Here is a 24,422-nt window from a genome sequence, read left to right on the forward strand (position 1 = left end):
AGATTAAATGAAAGTACCATATTGAGTGTTAAGACTGCCAACTTCTCAATCTGCTCCAAGAACACTGGTATAAAAAAAGTATATCCTCCAGGCAAGAAAAGAGAAAACCCATTCAGGAAAATATGACTAGCCCCAGAGAAAAGACAATAATTTAATATTCCTAAGAAAAGGGCCTACAGAGATGACCCTACATGCACAGAGAGCTTCCAATCAGCTTTTTTTGTGTTTTACTTATTTGAAGTATGAGTAACTAGTCAAAGATCACCAAATATTTGAAGAAAGAACCTAACAAAAGACTGAAACCAAACAAAGAGAAAAAGCAACTGGGAAGAAATTGAGTAATAAGGGGGAGGAGTGAAGCATATTTATACACACAAAGGCACTCCTAAGCACTTATCATTAATATTCTTAGAAAAAAATATTATGCTCACAAAAAGAGAACAGAGTTTATGAAAAAAATCCAAAGTAAAAAATATTAATCTCTTGAAGATTAAAAAAGATTAGAGAAATAAAAATCAATTAAAGAGTTAGAAGATAAAGTCGGGGGAAATCCCCCCAAAAAGAAAAAGCAAAGAGATTTTAAAAAGAAGAGGAGGAGGAGGAAGAGGAGGAAGAAAGATAAAGCAAAGGATTGCCACAGGTGTCCAATGCTGAAATAATGAGAAAATAATTCAAAAGCCACCCAAACATGTAGTGCAATGGATGGACACAGATCATATAACAATGAAATTTTATAACACTAGGATAAAAGAAGGTCCTAAAAACTTGGGGTGGGGGTGGAAGAGACATTTCATAGAAAGCATCAAAAACCAGAATGAAATCAGTGTGTTACACAGCAACACTAGAATCCAGAAAGCAACCAGAGTAACACATTTAAAATCCTGAGGGAAAATAAGTTCCAACCTAGAATTCTCTAGCAAGCCAAACTATCCAGAGTGAGGGCAGAAATAAAATATTTTCTTTCAGACGTTGAAATCTCAATGTCTTTTACTTCACACATATTCTTTCTCAGTAAAACATAGGAGACTGTGTTCCACTAAACACAATGAAATATATCAAGAAAGAAAAGACACACTTAAGAAACTAGAGGCAAATGGGATCCCAGGATGACAATGAACAGACACCTCACCAAACAGCTAACTCAGAATGGAGGTGGTCACAGGAGGAAATTCACAGAATATGTAGTTTATGAACTGGAAGGAGATTTATACATCTGTAGGAGAGTTTAGGGACTACACACAAAATTAAACAAACTTTTTAAAACTCACAAAATTGTGCAAGAAAAGAAAAACACCAAATGTGTAGAGGATACTAAAGTAGTAAAATAAAGCTAATTAGGTTCCATACATTTTACAACTAAGATACAGAATAAATACCATTTAAACTACAACTGCACATAGTTCATGTAACTTCTGATTCTCCTCTCCAAACAGCCAATTACCCTCCAGACTTCTTTATGAGGCTCAAATGAGTTAATGCTTGTGAAATCACTTTCCTAATCCATAAATTACTATATAACAGTAATGGTATTAGTTCAACATTTATGGATACTAAAAGTGTTCTATAATATTAAATAGTCTTCATTTGCTTTTTCTCCCTTTTTTAAAGAAACTAATGACATTCCTCTGACGAACTCTGCATATGGCAAGATGGTGGAAGGCGTGGACAATGCTGGAGTTATTAAGGAATTGACATTTCGAGGTGACTTGATGTGCTGTTTTTGAAGAAGTGCTATGACAGAAATCTGGAGAATTCCAAATCAAGACCTTAGAGCTCTCAGACGAGAGGACGCCAAAGCACCGACAAAGTAGTGAATTGCGTTATCAAATTGCCATAGTCATAATAACTATAAAAATGCTGAGTTTTCCTGATTCTGAAAAACTTCTGCCCTGAAGAATCAGCACACACTTAACGAAGACTGACCTGCCTTAACTTCTCAACAACCATCTCCCCAAATATCTGCAACTGCCCAAAACATATTCAGATTAAAAACATTTTGTAGCACATTCAAATGGTTCTAAAAGAAGAGCTATTAAGTACAGCATAATTTTGTTTCTAACCAATTTTATAATTGTCCCCATTTGTACAGTTCACGTTATTTTCTTTGGTTCAAAATTCAGTTTATAGATATTTACTTTATGCTAATGAAACATGACATATATTTCATCCTGGTGCAGTAAGTTTTTATATATGATTTAAATAAACAATAATTTGGTGCTCAATAACCTTGTTACCAAATACATTTTGAAGAACACTGAATATTTACAGTTTTTGTCATGTGACTAGCACAGTAAACATACTATAAAGCTTAATTCAAATATTCAAGGCAGACTCTTGGAAATAAAAGATGTATTATAAAAACAGTAATAAAAACTAAAACTAAAATTTTGGATTACTTTTGCAAAATCTGTGAAGTTGAGAAGTGTAAAGTACTTGGTCTTCCTGAAGTGGGTGAGAATGGGGAATGTGAGTCTTGAATGGCTTCATTTTTGACAGACAGGTTCAAATGAAAACTAGAAAGACATAATGTACCTTATGTCACAATACCAGAAAGCAAGTATCCTGATCTTAGAGGTGAGAAAGCTAAGGGACAAAGACCTTCAGGAACTTGCTTCAGGTCGCACAGCATCCATGAATGCCTGGCTGAAGACCCAAGCTCTTCCCCCACATGGACAAAGCCGCCTGCACATGGCAGGCACGCCACATCCTCCATGTCAGCGACTGGTGTGTGGAGAGGCACACAACTTAAATTGGGTTAAGGAGGTGGAGCACCGTACTTCCTTCAAGCCTCTCAGACCACAGGTGGATGGAAGCAACAGTCAGCTGAAACAAGCCTTCAGCTGAAAGAAGGCCTATACTCAACAGAAAACTAGAAAAGCGAAAGGAGGACCGGGGGTGGGGGTGGGGGTGTGCACACACACAGTCGCTACATTTCAGCTCTGGGGACCCCGGTTCCTCCACTTGTTCCTTCAATTCTGTGAGCTACCCTAGGATCCCTTCGAATAATTTGAGGTGCCAAAAAAACTATACACATTTTAAGAGATGTTATCTTAAAATGTGTATGTGTCCTCTGTATATTGTTTGTCCCCTTTATGCTATTTTAAGCTGTGGTCCTATCATTTGCAACTGAAAGTCTTAAGATTCTCTGACCACAATGCAACACTTTTAGTTAACACTGGAAATAACAAAAAGGATAGCAAGAACAACCATAATTTTACCACCTAAAAATGTTAAAGCCACACTTACAAGTGAAAAATAAATGAACCAAGAAGCTAGGAGAAAGAACAAAATTAACTTTACAAATGAGAAGGAAACTAAGAGATGAAAGCAGAGCTAGTGAAATAAAAATCAATAATAAAAAAAGTAAAATTTATTGTTTAAAACAAGAGCTGGGGGTGGCAGGATGGCTCAGTTGGTTAGAGCTCGTGCTCTCAACCACAAGGTTGCCGGTTTGATTCCTGCAAGGGATGGTGGGCTGCGCCCCCTGCAACTAGCAACGGCAACTGGACCTGGAGCTGAGCTGCGCCCTCCACAACTAAGATTGAAGGACAACGACTTGACTTGGAGCAGATGGGTCCTGGGGAAAAATACACTGTTCCCCAATAAAGTCCTGTTCCCCTTCCCCAATAAAAAAATCTTAAAAAAAAACACAAGAGTTGGCTCCTTGAAACAAATTACATGTAATAACCCATTGTGTATATATGGTTTCTTTGTTCTTTTATTTCTCAGCTCATGGTTTCTTTGTTCTTTTATTTCTCAGCTCACACGTATACAAATAAGATAAAATAAACAACTATCACAGACTAGTCACAATTCAAACAAGAATTAGGATATACAAGATGGTCAGAATTTATTAAATTCAAATGATGGAATGTACTTATTCTTTGACATACTAAATTTCTTGATTGTAAAAAAAAAAAAAGGAGCACTGATTAGAATAATGATTCTGCCAGACATGAAAGCAGAGACATGTCTTATTTCTCTACTCTCTACCCTTTGGACAGTGCCTGGCAAAGTAGGTCCTCATTAAATATTTACTGAGTGAATTTTGGAATACTGGGCAGTCATTTAAAAAATCACGTTATAAAAAAATTTAATGTGATGGAAGAAAATGATTAAGTGGGAAGAAATCACAAGGGAAATCAGGAGATATTTTTAACAGAATGTTAACAAAAATAGTTCAAAATTCGTAGAAATTCAGCTAAAGCAATTCTCAGAAGGAAATTTGTAGCTTTAAAATCTTACATTAGAGAATCAAAGATTTAAAATCAAAAGAATATATTGAATGAATGTCTCAAATCTAACACAAATATATATGTATATATATATATATATATATATATATATATATATATATAAATGAGCATCAACATTTTATTCTCGTTATTTCTGGTGGTAAGATTACAAGTAATTTTCTATTTTTTAAAGTGCTGTTTTGTATTTTAGTTTTCACTAATAAACATGTATTATTTTTATAATAAAAAACATTTTAAACAACTTCTTTTCCTTGTGGTTCAATTCTAATTACCGGCCTCTCATTCTGGCTGTCTCTTGAAGTTCTTGTTCCCCAACATTTCACATGGTTGCTCCTCTATTTATATCCCTCCCTCCGTAATCTTATCCACTTTTTGGCTTCATTTATAATCTGCAAATTGATGATTTCTCAATTTTGAGTAATGTCCTAACTTAGAGCTTCATTATTTCCAACTGCTTGAAGGATGCTTCTAGATGGAAATCCTATAGCCACTCAAAGTCTAACAGCCCTACAAGAAGTCATGAACTTGTTCTTTCCTTCTTTATTTTTAATACTGGCTAATGTCATCACTACAGGTTCGCAATCTTATCAATTCTACCTTAGAAATCTCAATCAAACTCTACTTTTCCTCTCTTTCATCAATGTCATGATTTCAATTTAGGCATCTACCAACTATATTCTCAGAGTCCTAGCTTATCTTCCTGCTACCACTCTCCACCCCTAAGAAGCAATTTAGTCGTGATTAGGGCTACTGTACAGGGCTTTGAAGGCTGAGCACTGCACTACTCAGGACGGGTGTCATCCACACAAACTATGATCGCAACGGTGCCCTCTGGCCTGATCAGGATGCTTATCCTGCTTTAAAACTTGGTCAGGTGAAACAAACTCACAGCATCATAAAATCCTTCCACTACAGGTCTGGCTTCACGTCCCTTCATTCCTCCTCGCACCCCTACAATCCAGTCACATTTAACTTTTTAAGTATACTCTATCAAAATCCAAGGCTTTTGTGGGCGCTTCTTTTAGTCTGTAGTGTCCTTACATGAAACTCCTAAATCCTTCAAAACACAGTTCAAATGTTACTTTCCTCTGTGAAGTATTCTTTGACTGCCCTAGACAGTGGTACCTTACAAAGTAGTGTTAACAGTCCTATTACAGCACTTGTTACAAGGTATAACAATCCCAAATCCAACTGAGTGCTGAGCAAGAGCAGAAAGCAGCCCCACGTTTGTACCCCGAACGACACAAAGCCCAGCCCCAGAAGGGGCTCAATTCATTTTACTAAAGCAACACTTACCACATATGACTTTTTCAAAGTAAATGAGAAATGAGTTTAAAGTTAGAACAGTTGCATGTTTAGCTGACAACCTAAGTCAATAATCAATATGGTCGACAGACTTTAGATTGGCCACGGGATCTCTGCCTCCTGATATATTTACACTGTCTTGAGTGTGAGCAGACACGTGACTTGCTTATCACCAATGGGATGCAGCAAAGGTGACCGGCTATCCGAGCATGTGATCACCTGCACATATTTACCTAAGAGCACAGCACCAGCCCATCCTGCCTGGCTCTCCTTTGCTGGCTGTGAAGACACAAGTGCCATGAGCTTAACAACCACGAGGAAATGAATTCTACCAACAACCTGAGGGAGGGAGGGAGCGAGCTTGGGAGCAGACCCTATCCCAGTTAAGTCTCTACATAACAACCCAGTTCTGGCCAACACCTTGCTATAGCCTTGCAGAGAACCCAAGGAAAGCTGCGCTCAGACTCCTGACTAATGGAAACTGTGGGATAATAAATATGTGATTTATTTATAATAAATAAATTTAGGCAGCTTAGTTTGTAGTAATTTGTTAATAGACAGCATAAAAAATTAATACAATCAGATTCTAAGGTATTTCTGAACCCTCTGATCACACAAAGGGCATGTTTTCCCCAATTTCTAAAGACTTTAAGTATTGAACAAACTTACTTCATTAGTTAATACCAGTCAAGTACATGCAAAATCAAAACATTATAAAGTACTTTGCTACATAAAACAGTTCCTATACATCTTTTAACCCACCAGCTAATATACCTAATTGTACATATATCCAGCATATGAAATAAGTCTAACATTAAGGCAATTCTCCTACAAACACAAGATGAATAAATATGAAAAAAGCTGGTATCTAATTAATGGTATCGGTAACCAGAAATAAATAAGAACCTACTGACTGGTCAGCAGGCGAAACCATCAAATTGGAGGAGGCTGGAGGAGTTGCTGGAGACACCATCAGTCCAACAGCTCTTACCACAAAGCATCAGAAGTGCTTCGCTCAGGCAGCTCTCCTCCCTGCTGATCCTCAGCGCAACACAAACCACCCCGCCCTCCAGCTCTCCATCCACCTCGCAGTCAAGAGAACTTTCAAAATATTCCCAAAGCAGAAACTTCCGTGAGAGTCCACACTTGAGCATAACAAAGAGTACAATACAAGGCATCTCCTCTAGTGTTTAAAGGACGAGGGCTGCAAGTGAAAAACATTAACCACCAGACTCCTTGTTTTGGTGAGTGGCAGAGGTGGTGGTTAGAAGTGTCATTTTCTTCTGTCTCACCCCACAAGTCTTCAATTGAATAAAAGAACATTCAGGAATAGGAAGTAGATGAATCACAATATCCCAAATTCAAACATTTTGGCGCTAAATACTGGTTAAGAGGTATTAACAGAACAATAACAGTTCGATAATGGAGATAATCTGTCATCTTAAAACCCCATATCTGTTTCGAAGATTAAGAGAAATAAATCTGTCTAGAAATAGATTTAACATACTCAGTTTTAAAAGATAATCCACACTCCTTCAACACAAGGAAGCACATGTCTTAAGTAATAGGAGGCACCTGAATAACAACCAGCCTACTGAAATACTCATGGGCACACCACACCCAAACAAACTCAAGCCAAAAGCAACCCAACCAGTTAATGGTCTAGGTTAATTCATTTCACTTTCAGACTCATGGATATTTTGTAAGAGATGTCCACATAATTTCTCTAGAAATCATCTCCATTCGCTAGTATATTTTTATAGTCCAATTTACCTCCCCCATTCTTGCTGGATCATTAAAGACTGGATCACTACCACAGATAATAATTGCTTTTATGAACATTAGCAACTTGACAGTGGAAAAAATGTAGACATAAAATAAAGCCCAAAAATCCTAAGATACTACCAAGGCTCTCAATTATTAGACTATACCCTAAAGACCACTTTTAAAACAAAGATGATAGACAAGAAAAGGCTTTTTGTTCAGTTTAATAGTATTATACTCAGCAGTCTGAAAAGAATAACAAAAACATGAAAAACCTACTTCATCTAAAAACTCCTGTATGCGTTATAATCATATTCTGATATCTACCAACTCAGTCCTAGGAAATTCTAGGAAATTCCTGTAAACTATCTGAATTTAAGCACTTCTCATACTGGTTCTCTCTAGAGAGAATTAAATAAGTGTGTATACAGCCAAAATATATGTCTAAAAGAGAACAAAACAAATTAACACAGAAAACCTCATTCAATTTGGTAATTTATTATGATGGAACTAGTAACAAACAGTTCAACTTGCTAGACTCCTAAACTAAATAAAAAAAAAAAAGTGGTACTGCTTTAGGTTTTCCTTTTCTATAAATTACATGACAGCCCACGAGAAAAATGGTAATTTTGAATCTTATTAGAACCATACTTTCTTATTAGGACATATGATTAATATTATAGAAATGTCAATTAAAATAACAGTATTACAAAATTACAGTCAAGAACTTTCCACTAATTCAGAAATATTCCTTTTCTCATTATTCAGATAGTTACTTAATATGTGCCCAAACATTTGTACAATTTGTAACTGAATAAACAGTAATACTATAATACATACTAAAAATTAAATCAATGTGAAGTATAATCAAGTCTAATTTTTAAAATAAGATTCATCATCAGTCTCCCTAAATCACAGGATAAGAAACATGCTTCTATTAAGTTTCCCTGATAAACCCATCCACTGAAATTGGTAAAAATCTCATAAAAGCAAATGCCACTAGAAAGTTGTGTTTTTACATGTGTATTTCATCCTCCTGTCTCAACTAGGACTTAAGGTATGATCACCATGATCTGTTATCATCATATAACAGGAACAGGTAATTTCTCTGATCCCCTTCCAGCCTTTTTCTCCTGGGGTTCCTCATCTGACCCACTGAACGCACCTTATTTGAATAACTGTTTCTCAAACTTTCCAAGAATGATCCCTAACTAGAATCATTTTAAATGCACAGGCGGAAAACATTAATTGCATACAACAGATGTCTTAGGACATTAGGGCTCCTTCTCTAGAGATGGGGCTTAAGAAAGGCTGCCCCAAGTTCCTCAGTGTCACTGTGCTGCTACTAGGCCCCAATCATCCTCACCCCAAAAGTACTAAAAGAACTAAGTGCACAAACCTAGAAAACTTAGATAAGACATAAATGCTTTAGGTCTCTCACTTTCAGCAACTACGTCTTTTTATTTGCTAATTTACTATGAATTAATAGCATGGGTGTCAGCTATTTGCCCCCTGCTCTGAATAGAATGTAAGAAAATAAACCCATATAGATATGCTGACTCTTTGTTAAAGGATATCGGCCCTTAAAAAAAATGACTAAAGACAATAATGAGTTGCTAAAGAAATAAGAACTATTAATTTGGCAAGCCTTTTCCTATTTCCTCTTTAGCAAGCTGTTAAATACACATCTTTTGATGATCATAACTGCTAAATGCAAATTCACTTTAAAAAGACAAACATTTTTTAAAACCAGCTTATCTTTTATTTATGCACCAATCCCCCATTGTCAAGAAAATGTCCTTGGTTATTACTGCTCAATGGGGTGCCTACAGTACCCTCAACTATACTCATTACGATCAAATCACAGTAAGGACAACACTAGTTCTTCTCAAAAACAAAAAGGTTTTTAAATGGCCCAATTTTAGGAAACAATATATGTATGTAGCAAAAATGACTTTATAACAAGAATTATAGAGTTGTTCTATATTGAATGTGCAAAGCAGTATTAAAAAGATGAAAAAAACTAAACGTGACATTCCCATTTTTAATTTATGCTAACGTGAAGGCTGATAGCACAGAACATCAGAACAGATAAATTACATTATTGAACATTGCACTTTACCAACTCCCTACTCAAATTTCTCACATTTATAAACATGAGTAAAGGGGGCACAAAAATGGAGGGGATGGTGTGTGCACTGTTCATCTGTGTTCAATTGTGAAATATAATATCACAACACAGAATACAATGATATGGGAATGTGTACATGCCACAGTATCTCTAACCAGATTTAACTCCTATTTCTTTTCATGAACTGGGAAGGGAGGCAGGGTGTCTCGATTCATTTATTACTAGCTGTTCTGCGGTAGAGGAGATCACCTTAAAATATAATTGAAGAGGTCGGACTCATTTCCTTCAGTTCAAATGCACCCTCCCTCCTGTTTCTACACAAAAACACATCATTTTGCTATTAAAACTTTCCATTTCTCACAAGTGACTTTTCCCAAACTCAAGTCAAAAGCACCTAGGCTTTTACCACATCTTGTAGGCAGAGTTGCGGTAATTACTAGTTTCTGTCCTTAAGAAATTTTTCAATTTTTTAAACGCCGTCCAAACTGAGCAGGACTCACATTAACCATTCCCTAAAGTAGCAGTTTACTGAGGTTAATACACTTTTCACAAGCGCGTCTATCCAATTAAAGTGTACATAGTACGTTGGACTATTCGCACCGACTTAAGAGTTACAATTTTATATTAACAATCAGTCTAAACGCGGTAACTCCCGCCTTTTTCAAATACTCATGTTTTGAACCCTCTGACTTTTGGATTTTAAAAACTGCTCACCCCTCCAGTCCCAACATAGAACGACATTTAGCAACTGGTCTTCTGACTTCCTGATACTGAAAACCACAAGCACCAGAACTGCTGCATCGGTTTGTTTTAAACCATTTGCTTTCACGTCACGGGGAAAACAAGGTGTGTATGGGAGCCGCTAGGAGGTGAGGGTTTACACGATGTTTAAAAAACAAACACTAGGGTCAGGCGGTAGCGGCGCCGCAGTGGTTAAGTGGCAATTTTCCTCCCGGGAGGGGTGACCGGGCTGGGCCCACGGCTAACCCCCGGCGTTCAGGCTGAAGGAGAAAAGGAGAAGGGTAAAAATAAGCGCAGTCGCGGGCCACGTGCAGCCCTTGGGAGCTAGGGAGGGAGGGGGCCGTACCTCCAAACATGTGCGGCGAGAGGTGAGCTGGTAAAGAGCCGATCACCAGGCGCGGCCCGCCTGGGCCCCCGCCCGCCGGCCGGTCCCGGCCGCCGCCGCCGCCACCGCCGCCGCCTCCGCCGCCGTCCTCCGGGCTGCTGTGCACCGAGTCCTGCGAGCCGTACTGGCCACTGCTGCTGTTGGGGATGCTGAAGGAGGACTGCGCGGCGCGAGCCCCGGATGCCACGGTCCCCACGGCCCCGCCGACGGAGCGGCTGCGCGGGGCCGCTGAGGCCGCCGCGGCGCCGCCGGAGGCGCTGGGCTGGTGCGCGCCGGGCACCTGAGCCGGAAACCTCCCAGCGGCCGCGGCCCGCGCCCCGCCGCCGCCGCCCGCGGTTCCATTGGCTCCTCCGCTGCTACTGGAAGGTAAATCCGAGCCAGAGTACGCGCGGGTGCGGCCGTTAGCAGCGGCCGGGCCGCTCTGCTTGGCGCCCATGTCCGCCCTGCCCCGGGCCGGGCTCGCGCGCAGCGCCCGGAGCTCCGGGAGGGCGGGAGCGAGCGCGGGAGCTAGAGGGCAGGGCCGCGGCGCCGCGGCCGGCCCAGAGCGAAGCCCGCACGTCCAGGGCCGCCGCCCGGCGCCCCGAGGGGCAGTCAGCGCCCGGCGCGCTCTTCTTGGGGGCGTTGGACGAGACCGGCGACCTTCCGGGGAGCGCGGGAGACAAGGAAAGGCGGAAAGAAAGGAGGTCCCCGCTCCGGCGGGCGCCGCTCGCTGGCTCGGGAGGGAAGGGAGACTCAGGTGGTTGTGCGGCTACCGCTGCTTTCGGTTCTGCTGCACCGCGTCGGGCCGCTGCCGCTCTCTGCCGCCACCGCCGCGCTCTGCGCCCCGGGCCTCGGCACTGCCTCCTCCCGGGCGGCCGCTGCTACCGCCGCCATCCTCCTGCTCCCACTGCGGCTCGCGGGTAAGTGGGAGGCGCCCGCCCAGACTTCGCCCGGGCCACCTTCCCTCTTTCCCCAGCCACCCAGCTGTTAACGGAAAAAGGAAAAATGGGTGGCGCGTGAGGGGAGGACGAGAGAGGGAAGGGAAGAGGGACGCGTGCTTCCCGGCAACCGTCGCCGCGCTGCCCCCGCGAAGGAGGGGCGGGGAGCGGTCTGGGCCACAACGGTAGGGGTGCCCAGGAGGGCAGGAGGTTGCCTGGCCCTCGCACCGGAAGGCCGAGGAGCATTGAGTCCCCAGGCTGCGCCCGGGCCTGTGTGTTTGGGTCGCGCTCGGTGACCCCGCCCCCGCCCCCTCGCGCCGCCCGACGGATTGGCTCCCGCCAGCTTGGCCCCGCCTCCCCTTGCCGCGGCCTTCCAGGCCGGGTACCGCCTTTCCAAGGTACTGTAGTATGGTAGGTGCTGCCACCCGCGGACTCGGTGATGGACAGGTTTCTGGTCCCGCCCTGCCCTCCAGGTCGCTCCCCTCCTCCTCCACTGCGGGGCCTAAGCCAATTGGAAGGACTGAGCCCCTCCGGGCGACAACCAGAAGGCGGCCCCTCCTCCCGCCTGTTGCCATCCGAAGCAGGAGAAGTCAGTGAGTCCCCTTCACCTTTTCCTAGCTGGTGCCAGGTATGGCTGTGTTCTTTGTCCCGAGGCATTCAGTTTGGGTGGGTGTTAACTTCCTCGTGGTGTTATTAAATAAGTGGGTCTTACATGAAACAGATGCTCAGCAATGCTAATAATAAAAGACTGAGAACAGTGAGAACAAAAGAACCAAGGTAGCAGAAGCCAACTTAATTTGAATTAGCTCTATCCAATCAAAAACCCCAATCCTGGAGGAAGAGCAGAGTTGGAAGAACTAAGGATAATCCAGCCTGACCTTCACGGGCAGGGCAAACACTGGTGCAGAGAAAGCTGCGCCATATTTAGGAGACCTGGGGTCTAGGTCTGGGACCAAAACTAAATTACGTGTAATGAGCAAATTATTTTACCTTTTTGGACGTTTGTTTCCCTACCTGGGGTGTTTGTATTAAATCCCTCTGGCACCTGCAGCTTTTGAATCCAATAATTTCTCTGAAACGGAATTTATTAAAATTCTCAGTAACCAACGCTTCTCCAAGTAAACCAACGTTTGCTTGGTAAGTTGAGAAAAGTTTGAAAGGCCAAAGTGGTTATCATAACAAGTTTCAATTCAAGAAGGTATTTAGTGATTTGATCTGATTTACCTATTATTAATTGAGGTCTTGGGTATAAAACTGTGGTTCAGCAGGAAATTGTTACCAATACTGTAAGATCCTACTATTAATAGAGAAAATTACACTGATTTAAAAAAGGAGTAAAAGACTTTTGCAAGTCTCTGGGAGCTAACAATTGGTAAGTGCAAGAGTTTCACACTCATTATACATGCATTTTTAAAGTTTAGATAACTATGATATGGAACAAATCCTATTCAGTAGTTAAAACTATTAAATGGAAAGATTTAACAATAAAACCTGATGACTCTTAGTTGTGTCTAGATTTATATATTGTGCTTCATCACACCCAAACTTGGTTGTATATTTAAGTCATTTTTACCCAAATGGCAATTACACCTTAAAAGTGTTCCACATTTATTCCTAACAAAGGAAAAATCCCCTTCAAGTGCCAGGTTTCCAGCATTCATACCACTCACAGCAGTTGGAATTTTACATTTGTTTGAGTGATTGATTGGATTTATGTCCATTTCTAACAAGACTGTAAATTTCATGAGGGCATGTAAAGCGTGTGTTTTTTGACCACTGCAGTGCTTGGCACCAGTATCCTATAGGTAAACATTTGTTCAATAAATGAATGGTGAGAAGGCCACTCACAGGGTGAATGTTGGACGTAAGAGGATAAACATTGGAATTGTAATGATCATTCATTCAGCATATAAATATGTTTTGTGTTACTCAGTGCCAAACACAGCATATTGGGACATGATAAGCTACACAGAGGAAACAAACCCCCAAACCTTAGGGCCTTGATGCAGTGAAAGCGCATTGCGAGTTCCCTTGGTACACCCTCTCTCTCTCTAAACAGTTCCCCACTTGAGTGGCAATTCTGTGTGTCTCTCCTCCAAGTAGTACCTCAGGTTCTCAGGCTCTCATCTATTGACTAAACAGGTCCCTGGACCCCTCACAGAGTCCGTTATTAGACCGGACTCTGTGCATCTGGCTGGCCAAAGAGAAAGGGCAGGTATTGATTGAATGAAGTTTTGGCCAAGCCTGGAAGGGTTTGCATCTCTCCTGCCTACTATCCGTGTTGGCAGAAATCAGTCGCATGGTCTAAACTAAGTACAAAGGGATCAGGAAATATAGTTTTATATGTGTGCCCAGGAAGAAAAGGAAGTAATTTTGGCAGGCACATAGCAAACATGTCTTTGCCACACACGAGAACCATTGTCTGACAAATACCTAAGCTAAATATTAAATCTCGTAAACCATTTTGCAATAAAAATTGTTATATGAAAAAGTTTTAGTGAGAGTTATTAATACTAAGCCATCAAAATGTAGTAAAAAAAAAAAAAACAGAAAAAAAAGCCACACCTGACTTGTGTGTATCAGCTAAATTCTATGTGCTTTGAATTGTGTTTCTAGAAACACCATCTTGCACAACTCTTCATTCCACCATTTAGATCAGTGATCCTCAAAGTGTGGTCCCCAGATGATCAACGTCTGCATCACCTAGGAACTGGTCAGAAAGGCAGATTTTCAGACCCCAGCCTTACCTGCTGAATCAAAAAGTGCCCGAACAAGCCATCTAAAAGATTCTGATGCACGCTTATGTTTGAGAACCACTGATCTAGATAATCACTGATTGCTTTCAAAAGAAAATACCATATTCACAAAGAAATGATTTATGAATTAATGACTAGATGAGTGAATGAATATTTCTTGCCCCTATCCTTGAGATCTCTGCTGTGGTCGATGGATGCCCCTTCCCATTTCCTCTCTGGGTAGGCCATTTTGTTTTTTTCCCTACTAAGATTCTGGAGTTATAAAACTTCAGCCTGCTATGTTCCTCTTTTGGCCCTCTTCCCTCTCTCCTCAATCTCTCTCCAAACAGAAATCCACATTAAGCTATCAGTATGTTTTATTGTCAACCAAGCAGTTCTGACTTCATTTAAAATGTGTAGCTTCTTTATTATACCCTACCAGTTCTTCAAAAATGGAAAGTGCTGCTTCATCCAAATCAGTATATACAGGTGTGTACGCACATAGATAGATCAGAAACAGGTCTTATGAGATCATACCCATGCTTCATGGGATACGCTCCATCTTTCATTCCATTTCACTTTCGTAAAATGCTGGTCACTGCCCACTGAATTGATTTTACAACCCACTAATGGATTGTAATCTGTAGTTTAACAAGCAATGATTTAAATCGGTACTTTGCAAACTTCAATGTGCAGAAGAGTTATTTGGAGACCTTGTTAAAACAGATTGCTGGGCCCCACCCTCGGTGATCCTCATTCTGTAGATCAGGGTTGGGCCTTGAGAATTTGCATTCTAATAAGCAGACGGTGATGCTTATGCCACCAGACCTTAGGCCACACTTAGAGATGCACTGGTCTAAATGACACATTCCTGTACGAAATCAGAACTGTTGTTTCATTGTCTCAGTTACTTCAAGAAACTAGAACCCCAGCTCTTTGAAATTCCTAATATTTGAAGCTTTTTCATAGGCTCTATTTTTCTTCCTCCTACATGATTAAATGATGACATTTTGACCAATGACTTTTGGGTTCAAAATTAGTTTGTCTTGTTAAAGTACTTGGTGTTGACAAAAATTGGTGGCCAGAAACCCACACTGGAACAAAGAAGCTAGTTGTGAGTTTATCAATAAAAATACTGGACCGATGGGTTTGCTGTTACCTGATTTGAAATTCAGTTGGGGTGAGTCTCTTCCCTTTGGCATTTATTGTGTGTGTGTGTGTGTGTGTGTGTGTGTGTGTGTGTGTGTGTCTTTTCTCTCTTGCCCACTCTTTTAAAGCTGTGGCAGGTCAGATCTTGGACATGTGGGACAACAGATTTGCACAGGGCAGAGACCTGTCACACTGATCCTTTCCGTCAGGCCCTCAGCCTCCCAACGAGGCTCTCCTGCAGCCAGTACCAGTCCTATACTCTTCACTAAAGTCTCTGCCATCCTCCCACTTTTCCTTTCATAATATTTAAAATATGGCCATGATTTTGCCTTTTATTTGATTTTATTATTTTACTCAGTGTCATACATTACGCAGTCTCCATTACAAACTGTAAGACTATATGTCTAATTACCTCTTTAAATAGACCTTTTTCCTATTATTATGTTTTATTTTTTAAAGAAAGAAATGGACCATCTAAACATTAAACTGTATCTTAATACATCCTACAGAAAACAGTATTTAGGATTTTAGGGATGATTGGAAACATTTTAAATTCTAAAACTAAAGTTAGTTTAGAGGAATATTTAAGAATCACATTGTTGGGTAATTTTTCAGAGAGCATCAATAATTTATATAGTGTATGTAACTCACTTTTTCTGTCATGAGTAAGCCAAATTCTCCCTTCCCTTTACTTTCATGGATTTTTTAAATCAATCATCTGGTCTTCCGAAGGATGGAGCCAATCCTGACAGGATTATAGGGACACACCATGAAGTGGGTGAGTTCAGGTCACAGGTAGGCCCCCGCTCGGCTCTGTCTAGAACTGCCTGTAGGATTTAGGGCAAGCCACTTAACCTGGCCAGACCTGTTTCCTCTGGAAAACACAGATGAGCATAATACCAGTCTCACAGAGCAGTTGTGGGTCTCAAAAGACTCAGTTGCTGTTTGAAAATACTTTGAAATGTGTTAATAGATACACAAACTTTAATCTCAATGTGATTATCCCTAGCAGGTTTTCATAATTTGCACATTACCTTTAGCAGTTTTTTTGTGTGTGTGAATTATGCAGTTGAATATATACTATACTAGCACTCTCTGGAGTTGATTTTACCACTTTGTGTAATTTTAATGTGTTTTGACACTTAAGGATTTATTGGTAATAATGTGTAGCAGGAATTTGCTAATAAGTATGTACATCACTAATCTTGATGACAATATGACATGTCATGATGATAAACCTACAGCTTTCTACCATGGGATGTGTATGTGTATATATATGCAGAGGGTGCCAAAAAAATGTATACACATTTTAAGAAATGAAAAAACTATTGGGGCCAGCCGAAGGCTGCGGGTTGGATTTCCACATGGGCCAGTGGGCTCTCAACCACAGGTTGCCGGTTCGACTCCTCGACTCCCACAAGGGATGGTGGGCTGCACCCCCTGCAACTAGCAACGGCAACTGGAGCTGAGCTGCGCCCTCCACAACTAGACTGAAAGGACAACAACTTGACTTGGAAAAAGTCCTGGAAGTACACACTGTTCCCCAATAAAGTCCTGTTCACCTTCCCCAGTAAAAATCTTTAAAAAAAAACAACTATTAAAATTGTAATAATATATACTGATAGCAAAAGATGACTACTAGTCATATGTATACACTTTATGAAATTTAATTGTCATGAGGAGATCAGAAGCTATTTAAAGAGTAGAAGCTATTTGAAATATCTAATATTTAAAGCTTTTTTTTTTTACATTCTCTTGATTCTACAGGGTAGTTAAATTAAATTACACTTTCACTAAGAAGTCTTTGGGGGTCCTAATAGCATTTCACATGAATCAGTCTGTGAGCAGATCCCTCAGCCATGTCAAACATAGATTCTGAAATCACTTTCCTTTCTAAAAACAGCTTGAGACACAATATTAGCATCTGCTAGTAAAAATGGTATGGAGTGTTAATTAGAGCTTAAATATTTATACTATGCTCCATTCTCAATAATCCACTTTAGCTTGCAAACAATATATTTTAAAAACCTTATTTTAAAACCCTTAATACAAAACAGCCACAGTCCATGATGCTTTTCCTCCACTATCAAGAAATCTCTCAGATTCCACACAGAGTAGAATAAAGGAGTCCCCGATCAGTATTAGGATCATGTTGTTGAAAAGACAAAGTTTCATGGAAAGGTGTGTCACGGGGTCATTACTGAGGGGATTTTCCCAGCCTACAGAAGTGAAGCTTGGAGAAAACATAACTCTCTGCTGCATAATGCATATGGTCCCTCTTCCAGGGCATATACTTTCCCTCCCTCCTTCCTGTCACTTGTTTAAATCACTGTGGTTATACAGGAATGATTAAAAAGTAATATAAGACCTCTTCCCTTACCACCTCCTCCCCCAAAAGCCCCTATACAGGCCAGCCCCTTATTTTAGGCCTAGATTGCAGAGTCTAGGAACTCTGTTTTATTTCTAACTCTCTACAGACCCTGTGCCTAGAGATGTAAGACGATCTGCACACAGGAAGCATTCAGTAACTGTTAGGTCACGAGGGGCAGCAGTGACAAAGATGTCCTGAATAACTACTGACTTAACAGGCTGTCATTACTACACTAAGTCCGTGTGTTTCAAACTTGCTGTCTTCTACACTTTTCAGCCCGGACAGTCCATGCCTTAGGTGGCCAATTCCCTTTGAGTTGCTGCTGATTGATGTACGCCCCCAGGTTAGGCCAGGTAAACTCCTAATCGCAGGACTAACCCTGGCAACAAGACAGTATTGAGCCATAAGAGTTACTGTTCAACATGCCCACCTCTTTCCCAGAAGCTAGCTGGGTTCTGGCTACATTCTAGGGATATAGATCTAATCCCAGCAGGTTTTGGAACATAGCCCTAACCTGGGTCATCCCCAGTGGGAGGAAACATCAGGATACCTTGGGACCCACACTGGAGATGTTTTCATTCATTAAACAAAAAGTGACTGAGCATTTGTAATGCGCCAGGTCCTGGGTTTAGCTCTGGAGATACATAATTAAACCAAACAGTGTCCCTGCCTTCAAAAACCTTAAGAGTTTATAGTCAGGGGATAACGAGCTATATAGATAGCTAGCTATAGATAGCTATAGATAACGAGATGAAATGTGGTAAATGCATGCTGGAGCTGAGTGCAAGGATGGGGGCTGGGTGAAGGACAAAGACACATTCCCAGAAGTGATACTGAACTGAGTCTTGAGAGGGTTGGCGTAAGCAGCCACAGGCATTCCAGGCTGAGGGAGCGTGAAGCAAGGCAGAGCTTTGATCATCTGAACAACTGCAAGCAGTTCATTATAGCTGGAATGAAGAGGAGGCGGTGATGAGGTGAGCAGATCGGCTGGAAAAGTAGGTTGAGGCAGAGTCTAACTGGCTTGGTGTGCCAGGCCAAGAGGTTGGAGTCAATCCAGAAGGCAAAAGGGAACCACCTTCATAAACAGGAAGTAGCATGATTGTATTTACAGTTTAGGAGGATCACAGCTAGTATGTTGGAGAACTTACTCATAGGAGGGAGGAAAGCAGAGTGAACTGGAAGAGTAGGGAAGTTTCAGCAGCTATTAAGAGAGTAGCCTCCACAGGTCTTGGAGACCAATTGGATGTTGTGATTGGCAGAGAAGGAACGAACACTCCAGGGTAACAGGTAAGTTTTCTGGTCCCTGGTAGCACTAGGTCGGAAAGATCAAGTTTGAGAAGTCAGGAGATGAATTCAGCTTTACAAGGCAGAACGAAACCAGCCTTTAGGTGTGGCGAGGCGTGGGGTTAAGTTCTGCTGCGTTAGGCATCCAATCCTATGTGGAATTTGCATGGCAGTATAAACAGGTTACCGTACCCAGGTTTCTCAGAGCACTGAACTTCATTTTGCACAATGCCTCTCGGAGCTGGAACCATGCCTCCTGCTCTGTGTGTGTGTTCTCCCTGTGCCAACTTGGTGCTGTTCCTAGGACAGACATCCTGAAAATGGGGAGTCACGACGGGCAGCAGAGTTAGTGCTGTGCGCGGTCATTGGAAGGCGACCACATTTCAATGCTGGGTGTGGCGAATTTATTTTTCTTCATTGTTAACATTCCACGAGCAAAGGAAATTTAGGCCTTGTTATTTTCCAAGACGGCAGTTTTCTATTACACTGAATTAGGCTATTAAGTTCATCACCTCAAAAATCTTATCATCTATTATCTTTAAAACAATGACTGTGATAGGCAGAGAAATGCCCACCTAAAGATGTCCATGCTCTCATCCCTGGAACCTGTGAATGTGTTACCTTACACGGCAAGAGGGACTTTGCAGGTATAAAGAAACTAAGGATCTTGAGATGAGATTGTCCTGGATTATAGGAGAGGGCCCAATGTCATTACAAACTTTCTTATAAGTGAAAGGGAGGAGAGGCAGAGTGATGAAGTGCAAGAAGGACTCAGCTAGCCATTGTTGGCCTTGAAGACAGAAGGAACCCACTAGCCAAGGAACGCTGGTGCCCTTGAGAAGCTAGAAAGGCGAGGAAATGCATCCTCCCCAAGAGCCTCTAAGAGGAACACAGCCCTGCCGACATCTTGATGTTAGACCAGGGAGACCCATTTGGATCTCTGACCTCTAGAACTGTAAAATAATGAATTTGTGTTGTTTTATGCAACTAAGTTGGTTATTAGTTACAGCAGCAATAGGAAACTAATATAATGACTGTTCTTTAAGATTTCAGAAACCCCCTGATTACAAGCTGCCTCAAAAAAAAAAAGTCTAGTAAACGTGCTATGAAATCCTCATGTGATTAATCACACGTATTTCTTCTTGGCTTCCTGCCCTACTCTTGAACCATGGTAGCACAGGACGCCATGGTTTCCTGAAGATGGGCATTACAGGTAGCTGAGGTAACATAACGTGCTGCTTTTCCAGGACCCCACGTGCCAGCTGGGACTTCCCATTATCTGCCTTAAAACAGCCTTGTGGGCTGCCTTCCAAATGCAATCACTGAGATTAGAAAGTCATGGCATTCAAAAGAGCAGCCTTTAGTTCAGGGTTTCTGCAAGTCAAAATATGTGAGTAGACAATATATTCGGTGAAATTACGGTTCTGAAAATAGCCCTGTGTTTTGCCAGCCCTTGAGGAAGGATCCTGGGTGACGGTGGTACGGCTCCTGCAGGAGGGAAGGTGGCAGTTGGGAAACGCCACACTGACATCTGGTGATACAAAACTGCACTGCCCAGGACTCGAAATCCGAAGCAGTTTGCATCAATAGGCACCTCATTTGAATGCCCCTGCCCCCCCCCCACTCCCCAAGAGGCTCAAGACTTAGTGCAGACCAGGTGACTTCAGCTGCCCCAGGTGCAGCCAAGGCTGGTCAGGCTTTATGCTCGTGTGCACGGTGCAAAGTTTAACCATCTAAGAGTTTTTGCCTCTTGACTTTTTGAAATGATGATTTCTGCACATTTGAAAGCTAAAGATTGTGCTTCTGAAAGCTTGTTTGTGCTTCTGGCAGCCAGACTACTTGAATGTCAAATGAGTTTAAGAGCATTTATATTTTCTAGGTTCACAGAACAATTGCTGTGGCTGTGAGTCCTGAGCAAGGAATAACCTGTCTCGGGGATGGAACCGGTGAGGCAGGTACATGCCCTTCTGCGCCCCGAGAACTTTATCTGCATTTGACTCTCATCAATCATGACGTCTAAAGTATAGAAGAAACGGCAAAGAACGTCCCTTCCATCTCGCCCTGTTTCTCCTGTGCACATGATGAAAATCAGTCAACAGGGATTTTTCTTCCCTTAATGGGGGCAAAATTAGAAGCAAGACAAGACTGGATTTTGAAGCGGTTGCAGTAACCCAGGTGAAAAAGGATGAGGGGCTTGCACAGCAACGTGGATGTACATAATGTCACAAAGTCGTACACTTAAAAATGCTTAAAATGGTTAATTTTAGGTTATGTGTATTTTATCACAATAAAAAAATAAGAGGCTGACCTGCAGCAGTAATAGTGATAACGGCAGAAGATTCTACAAGTGTTAGGAAATGGTTGGGTGCAGATACATTTTCATATCATTCTCATGGGCAAATTGTGCAGATGAACAAATATTAAACTCCAGCACACTAATGCCAGAAACACTCTTACAACCTTCTCATTGAAACAAACAGACCTACACATCATGAAGTCATTCAATCAGATTTTACAACGAAATGTTTTTCGTCGTACATTTAGAACATTTTCTTTTATGACATGTAAATATCAAGCTTTAAACAAATCATACAGATGGGAAAATGAAATGTGCTGCACTAAAAGCACCCGGATTTAGCAAAGAAAGGGCAAAAAAGGGGGGAACCACTCCTCGAGGCATCTCTGGTTCAGTTTTGACTGTCAGAAATACGAGAGAGGTAAAAGCATTTCCAGGATTCAGTTGCATCTGTGAGTTGAGCACAAAAGGAAAAGATAAATAGGAAGGAACTTCAGACATGACTTGTGCAAACAGCAGATTCATCGGTTTTGGTAATGACAATTTACATTTTAGGATTTGTAATCTGTTGACATGTGATTCATTGAAATTCCATGGAGGAATTAGAAGAGATCTGGAATTATTTTCAGAAAAATATAACATTTCACGTTAAACTTTCAGATGTATATCTATCTGGTTTTTCCAATATGTCTTTTAACAGATGGCTTTCTAATAATACATTTTACTGTTCCTTCATCTCCATCCCCACAAATGATTGGGTAAAGAAGTGAAAAATACTGTCAAGACCAATATTAACGAGGAGTATGACAGCTAGAATCAGGATTTCATTTTAATACAGCATGATTCTTTTCTACTGAATTAAAGTTATTTGATAATAGCTCATGAGTTTCAATAACAAAAGAGTTTCTTCTAGAGCTCACAAAGAACTTAAAATGTACAACTTAAATAAAAAAGATATTTTTTTAAAGCCCCGGCAACCAGAAAATTTACTTAACTTGATACATACAGACTTCAGAGAAACCTGACTTTTGTAAAGCCAGGCCATTTCCTCTAGGATTTCTGTAAACTCAATCATCATACAGGGGAAAAGCAAGCGTCTGTTACCTTAAGTTCACAATACTGGAGTGACAGTGACCCACAGCCAAATTTGAAATGGCGGTGGCTTCATACATTGAATAATAGAAACTGTCTTGTTTTTCACAGTTAGTGCAATCAACCTAATGGCTTTTGTATAATTTTCCAAGCTACTTAATGGATATTTTGTGGTTTAAAATAATTATCTTTCCTGTCAGGCAAGATAAAGACTCCAAATTTCTTCATTTGAAGAGTGAATCTTCTCAAGAAGACGTTTATGTTTGTTGGAGCAATAATTCCAGGCACTATTCTACAGACCAACACGAGTCTGTGTTGAAGTGTTCTCAGTGAAATAAGAAAAATTGGGGCAATGCAGTCGTTGCTCTTTTATGTATGAAAAGCTAAGTGTCTTCAAACACTATGATGGTTCCTCAAAAAATGAAGCCTGCAATTGCCGTATGATCCAGCAATCCCACCTCTGGTATGTACCCAAAATAATTGAAAGCAGGGACTCAAAGAATTATTTGTATACCTGTGTTCATAGCAGCATTGTTCACAATAGCCAAAAGGTGGAAGCAGCCTGTGTCTCTGAACAGATGAATGGATAAACACAATGGAGTACATACATACAATGGAGTATTATTCAGACTTAAAAGGAAGAAAATTCTGACACAGGCTACACATGGATGAATCTTGAAGACATTATGCTAAATGAAATAAGCCAGGCACAAAAAGACAAATACTGTGTGATTCTACTTATATGAGGTACCCAGAGACGTCAAATTCATAGACATGAGGTAGAACGGTGGTTGCCAGGGGCTGCGCAAAGAGGGGAATGGTGAGTGGTTAACAGGTACAGACATTCAGCTTTGTGAGGTGAAAAGAATTCTGGAGACTGGTTGCACGACAACTGAATGTAATTAACACTATTGAAAACCTTAAAAATAGTTAAGATGATAAATTCTATGTTGTGTATATTTACCATAATTAAAATTTTCTTTAAAAAATTTTAAAGCAAAATGTCTTCAATTGATAAGACTCCTTTAGTTTAAGATTATGTCTTTTTCACTCTTATGATGGTTGTAGATGGCAGTAGATTTGGGGAGATTTGCTGTTTTGTTTATATGAGTTTTTTTAAATTTTCTTACTTGACACAATGAAAAATTGGCAGCCTGATATTGATCCCTAAACTCACTTAGAATTTGTATTGGCCTCTGCAACCTCAAAGGTGGGGAACCATTGCTCAAGAGATCAATGTTCTCACTTTTGATTTCCTGCCTGGCCCAACACACTGGAGTGATAGGCTAGGATACACCCCCATTGACCAGACAGTGGGGCTGATGGTCAGCTGGAATTTTGGCCTTGAAGTGGGAGGGTGCTTATCAGAATGTCTGGGAGTCCTATATGCTAGGGAAAGGCTCCAGGTGGTTCTAAAAGGGTCCTGCTCCCCCTGCCAAGTGGCACTGACCCCTCCCCAAACCTAGCTAAACTGAGAATTCCTTCTCAGCAGTACAGACACCTCCAGGATATTTTCATGGGGCTAGGAAGGACCTGGACACCTCCCTGATTACTTCACCCTGGGGTCTTCTGTACACGGCTGTGCCTAAGCCTCCCAGAAAATGGATAGGACTCCCAGGGAAGGTAAGTCCTTCGGAAATGTCCAGCAACCAATACCATAGAAAGGTTTATTTATTTTTAACATCAGTCCTTCACACTGGAATTGTGTGTTCACATTTTTCTTTACTCTACCAGGCCAAGTCATTTAGTTATTCTGGGTTATCATTTCCTCAGAAAAATTGAAGGGATTAAGTCAGGTCTTTCAAACGGCAGGTTGTAACCTATTAGTGGGTCAATTAAACATGACCAGTATTTTTTTTTTCTAAAGAAAGTATTGAAAGACTAGAACACATCAAAGTGTTTCACATGTAGTGAAGGTAATTATTGTTTCATGAAACTTGATATATATTCTGGGCTGGAACAAAATGTTTCTCCAAATGTGGGCAGTAGTCAAAAA

General features: G+C 41.0%; 1 protein-coding gene and 1 long non-coding RNA gene across 5 annotated transcripts in view; one reads left to right on the forward strand and one right to left on the reverse strand.

Moving 5' to 3' along the window:
• ZNRF2 (zinc and ring finger 2) overlaps positions 1-11,141 on the reverse strand; it is a 76,950-nt gene extending 65,809 nt beyond the window's left edge. For 2 of the 3 annotated variants that reach the window (XM_033087985.1, XM_033087988.1), the window contains exon 1: positions 10,544-11,141. In XM_033087985.1, coding sequence (XP_032943876.1) covers positions 10,544-11,018 — 475 coding nt within the window. In that variant the 5' untranslated portion in view covers positions 11,019-11,141. The remainder of the gene's footprint in view (positions 1-10,543) is intronic. The other variant, XM_033087987.1, reaches the window with a different exon arrangement.
• Positions 9,250-22,952, forward strand: LOC117012082 (uncharacterized). Of its 2 annotated transcripts, none has more exons than XR_004421121.1 (3): positions 9,250-10,302; positions 11,973-12,127; positions 20,918-22,952. It is a non-coding gene; the product is annotated as an uncharacterized LOC117012082 (long non-coding RNA). The 2 variants fall into 2 exon arrangements; XR_004421120.1 differs by lacking the exon at positions 9,250-10,302 and adding an exon at positions 10,826-10,948.
• The last annotated feature ends 1,470 nt before the right edge of the window (positions 22,953-24,422 follow it).

The sequence above is a fragment of the Rhinolophus ferrumequinum genome, chromosome 20, assembly GCF_004115265.2.
Source record: "Rhinolophus ferrumequinum isolate MPI-CBG mRhiFer1 chromosome 20, mRhiFer1_v1.p, whole genome shotgun sequence".
Classification (NCBI taxonomy): Eukaryota; Metazoa; Chordata; class Mammalia; order Chiroptera; family Rhinolophidae; genus Rhinolophus; species Rhinolophus ferrumequinum.